The 5,000-nt window shown below is 42.5% G+C and overlaps 1 protein-coding gene across 3 annotated transcripts in view; it reads right to left on the minus strand.

Annotated features, from left to right (window-relative positions):
- Positions 1-5,000, minus strand: part of f (espin protein forked) — a 345,145-nt gene that overhangs the window by 93,670 nt on the left and 246,475 nt on the right. The window contains exon 1 of one of the 3 annotated variants that reach the window (XM_086555031.1): positions 3,304-5,000. This exon is cut by the window's right edge and continues 1,292 nt beyond it. The exons of the other annotated variants lie outside the window; for them this stretch is intronic. Within the exon in view, the coding sequence (XP_086411157.1) occupies positions 3,304-4,700 (1,397 nt within the window). The 5' untranslated portion in view covers positions 4,701-5,000. The remainder of the gene's footprint in view (positions 1-3,303) is intronic. 3 annotated transcript variants of the gene reach the window in all.

A 5,000-nucleotide genomic window follows, 5' to 3' on the forward strand; every position in this document is an offset into this window, starting at 1 on the left:
ATAAGAAGTAAATGAAGAAAAATAGAGGGAGGAGGACAAGAATTTGAGAGGGGAGAGGATGACGAGGGGAAGAAGAGAAGGAGGAGTTGGAAGTGGAATAAAAGGACCGAACAGAAATACGAAGTCAAAAAGCAGAAGTGGAAGGAAAAAAGGAGGAGGAGAGAGGAAGAAGAAGGAAGAGGAAGAAAAGAACACAGGCGACGAAGTCAAGGAAGAAGAGAAGGAGGAAGATGAAACAGGGGAGACGAAAGAGAAAAGAGAGAAATAAAGGGTTGTGAGAAGAAGAAAACTTGAATAATCTTTAATGACATACATGGCGGAGAGATGCGAGAGTGAATGTCATGTGAAGGTCATTTTCATCCCCCCCCTCCCCCCCTAACACAAACCCTTCTCGTATCCTAACTCGCCACCCAACCGCACCCTTCCCCCCCTCCCCCCATCCTCGTCCAATTTCCACCCTTTCTCACCCTCCGTGCTGCCGTTCCTTCACCGCACTCTTTCACAATTGGCAACCAAAGCACTCGGAGGTGTATCATCAACGGTGTGTTATGTATCCGTGTTATATGCACAATCATTGCTATTGGGAGTGAATGATGGCGATGTTTTTTTGTTTTTTTTTTCTTTTTCCCGCGTTTTTTTCAAGGTTGAACGCACGGGTGATGAGCTCATGACGTCGAGAAAAAGGTCGGGAGAAAGGTTACTGTTTCCCAGGATATAAGACATTGCGAGTGACCTTTTTAGGACGTCGTTGGGAAGTTTGGGATTTTGTGACATTATAGGTCACGTTGCGGTTAGATTTGAAATATGATCATTTGTTCTTATTATTGATATTGGTTTGTAATTCATGGCAATTATTTTATTAGAGAAAAGGAGGGATTCAATTTAATTTTATCATAAAATAGGGTAACTTTCATACTTTCATATTATACTAAGCGCTTGATCATTATGAATTATCATTGCTACGAGCAACACTAACGCCACACAAACTCTAAAGTCAAGCAAAAACAAAATAAACTTTTTTTTACGTACAGTTGACTCCAGAGCAAATTGCGTATCGACGTGAGCAATGGAAAGGAAAATACGAAAGTGTGACGAGAATTATTTACGATTTCCCACTTTCTGTCCGAATGCCCATTTTCTAAGAGCCTGATACGAAGAAAACGGAGTAGCTAATCGTAAATATCCAAATTTTCCCCTTTTTTTGGATCAAATTAATGTAGATTTGCTCTATTTCCGTCACTACATCACCGTAATTTACAAATTTGTGGTATATTTTTGAGAAATTTACAACGGTGTGGTTTATTTCGCCTGGTTACAATCAAGGCAACCAGGAGAAATCTCTTCCAAAGTTTCTCACTGTACCAGCTGCTCGATGCAATGTAACCGCTAACGTTGTTAATTACGAATTTGAAAATTGAATATTAGATAAATGTTGCTTTTTTTACGCACACATGTCTTCTCTTACTCGAAATACTGTAATCTCATGTTTATCTATCTATCAAGAAGACTGAATTCTGTAGTATCATGTGGTCTGTGTTGATCTTAACTGTCATGTATATTGACACATATTTCGTTGAAACTGTAACGATATATATACGTATATATATGTATATATATATATATATATATATATATATATATTTGTATATGTATATGTATATATATATATATGTATATGTATACATATATACATATACATATATAAATTATATATATATATATATATATATATATATGTATATATATATGTATATACATATATACATATACATATATAACTTATATATATATATGTATATATATATATTTATATATATATAATATATATATTATATTATGTGTGTGTGTGTGTGTGTGTGTGTGTATGTGTGTGTGTACATATACATATACATAACACACACACATATATATATATATATATTATATATATATATATATATATATTTTATATTGTGTGTGTTGTAGTGTGTGTGTGTGTTGTACACACCACACACCACACACACAACACACTCACACACACACATATAGATAGATAAATAGATTTATTTGTGTGTGTGTGTGTAAGTGTGTGTGTGTATAGATAGATAGATAGATTTATTTGTGTGTGTTTGTGTGTGTGTGTGTGTGTGTGTGTGTGTGTGTGTGTGTGTGTGTGTGTGTGTGTGTGTGTGTGTGTGTGTGTGTGTGTGTCCATGCTCGTGTATGCACACACTCGCACGTATCTAGTGTGAATAAGTTTGATCATGCATTTTAAACAAGCCTGTGGTTACATGAAACGTTACCAAAATATCACCTATTATCTGGAAATGTTCTTCACAGCATGACTCTCCAACCACCCCAATCTTTAAACCGAGCTGAAAGTGTGGCTTTGGTTTTAGCTTCAGTTAAAAAAGTAACACGATGAAATGAAAGTGAATTCAGAAATAAGAAGGAAATGTAGACCCTAAAAAAAGAAAAAGAAGAAAAAAAAATACATGAAGAAAAAAAGGCATTTTGTTTTCCTCTCTCTCCACAAACAGCTGATCACATCACCTGCCAATCAATATTTAGTCTCGACTTAATTGATACTTCCTCTTATCACATCCGGTAATTAATGATGTAATGACGTACATAATAAATACGTCCACTGATTAATACATTCCCCCCGACAAAATACATAATGGATAAATCATACAGAAAATAAAAGCGAAATAGAAATGTATCAAAGGCCTATGTTACAGCGTTACAGCGAACACCCGCGCCTGTTACAAGGTGTTATTCACGCCACGCCGTCATGTCAGTGCTATTACAAAACTAGCAAACCTTGAGTCGTTATACCCACACAAGAGGAGTTGCGTCACTTACTCCTTAACAAAAATATAGGTAGACGTTGATAAATTTAGGTCCGTTATTATCTTTTTTTTTTTCCTTTTATAAAAAATATATGAATTTTTTCCTTCTAGCGGGTGAGAATTCTGAGGAAAATGTGTGAGTGTGGAGACATTTAACTAGCACCGGCTTGGGTGTTCTTGAATAATCAATGCTTCCTTCCCTGGTGCCGTGGGGAAAATAGGCGAGGTTGATTAAAGTCCACTAGAATTTCAGTTACATGACTTACGGTGACTAAAGGTATGGTCTAAGTAAGAAAAATTACAGTTCTGTATTTTTTAGTTTTGTGAGGATTTGCTTTAATGTTGTTTTATTATTGCTTCGTGTTTTTTTTTCTACAAGCAAGTTCAAATTTCAAAGGGAGAATATATTAGCACGCTTCGTGTCCCATAAACTCCATTACGAATGTCCAAGAAAGTGTTTGTCATTTCTTACCTTTCTCCTTGTTCTTCTTTCCCCTTAAGAGGCTGATCCAAGGTCTGTGCGAATGACGAAGCTTCTTCTTGTTTCCCTTCTTCTTTGGCTTCCACCTTTTCATTATACACTGGTTCTCTTCTCTCGTTATACACATTCTCTTTTCTCCCGTGCTGTGGGTTTCTCTCCGCGCCCCTCCCGTACCCTCCGCCACTCTCGGTTTCTATTTCGCTGTAGGTGTTCTCCGAATCGCATTGTTCCTCCGCCCGGCCGTCCAGACTCCCGCCGATCTCCTCGTAGGCCCTGCCGCGGTCGACGTCCTCTTCTCCCGAGCTCCTTCTGCCCTCGCCCCGGTGACCCCGCGCGCTGCCGTTGCTGTCGCTGCTCGTCGAGAGAACGGAGTCAGTCAGGTCATCCGAGCTGAGGTTGGGCTCGGGGGCGGTCGGCAGCGCCTTCGCCGGGAGGGGCGGACTAGACTGGGGTCCCTTCACGAGGCCGAAGTCGCTGGCGGTGAGAGTGCCTCTCCTCATGAGGGAATCGTACTCGAAGCCGAGGTCGCGGGAGCTCGCGTAGTCGCTCCTATCGGGTCTGACGCGGTTCCTCTTCGGGAGCGGAGGTCTCACGGGCTCGTAGTTGCTGTCGTTATCGTCGTCGTCGTCGTCGTTGTTCTCGAGGCCGGAAGGGAAGGGCGAGTCGTCGTGGCTGTTGGCGTAGATGATCTCCTGGAGGGTCGCCAGAGCCTCGTTCTCTTCGATACTCGTGATCGAAGCTTCGTAAATGTCGTGGCCCAGACTCCTCTTCTGAAGCTTGTAGGAGATTTGGGGTTTGATGCCCAACTCCGGCGGCGGCGCGTCCGTCGGGAAGGCCGTGATGGATCTCATCGACTTCCTGTTCTTGGCTTTGAAGGATCTCGACGAGCCCCTCTGAATGGTCCGGCGCAGGATCGTGTCTTTCGACAGCGAGTCCACACTGAACACGTCGCTGTCTCTCGAGGGCAACGCCGTGAGGGACTTCCGAAGCGTCCCTCCGCGCGCGAGGCCTTTGTGGGACTCCGTCTCATAATAGCTCGAGTAATACCCCGGCTTAACGGAGGTGAAGATCTCCCTGTGAATACAAACGCCATTACAGTTCTTATTTTTGTAGTTGCACAAGTAGCACTCGCCGTGGCGGAACGAGTGCGCCCTCTGCAGGTTCCTCAGGGCATCTGCGACGAGGAACCCCGTCTTCTTGGAAGACAAGGGAGAATCGAATCCCCTGCCGCTCTTTTTCTTGGTGGCGAAGAGGGAGGAGTACCGGCTGACGTGGAGGAAGCTGCTGCGCTTCTTCCGCCGAAGGGTGACATCGCCGAAGCCTCCAACTGCTGCCAAGTCCACAACATTGACGCAGGTGTTGCTCGAGACGCTCAGGAGGCAGCCCATGAGGCGAGGCGGGAGAAGGAACAGCAGATATCAGATAATAATACGCTAATCATAGCAGGAAGCGCTTGATTGCTGAGAATTCGCTAATCTAGCAGTGAGCACTCGGCTTCAGGATGACGATGTGTCACGCATGTTACACCCTTATCATTAAAGGATCGAATCTTCTTTTATATCCCACTCAGTTTTTAGGGATCCAATAATTCTACAACCAATAATCTATTAAGCATATGTAACGACAGAGACCCCTTTCATGTTTCCATCTGTCTCAGAAGTCTCCTCTCTCCATAGGGCAACTTCCCA

This window comes from Penaeus japonicus, unplaced genomic scaffold (genome assembly GCF_977035675.1).
Source record: "Penaeus japonicus unplaced genomic scaffold, GWHDUDI00000001_assembly GWHDUDI00000030, whole genome shotgun sequence".
NCBI classification, from domain to species: domain Eukaryota; kingdom Metazoa; phylum Arthropoda; class Malacostraca; order Decapoda; family Penaeidae; genus Penaeus; species Penaeus japonicus.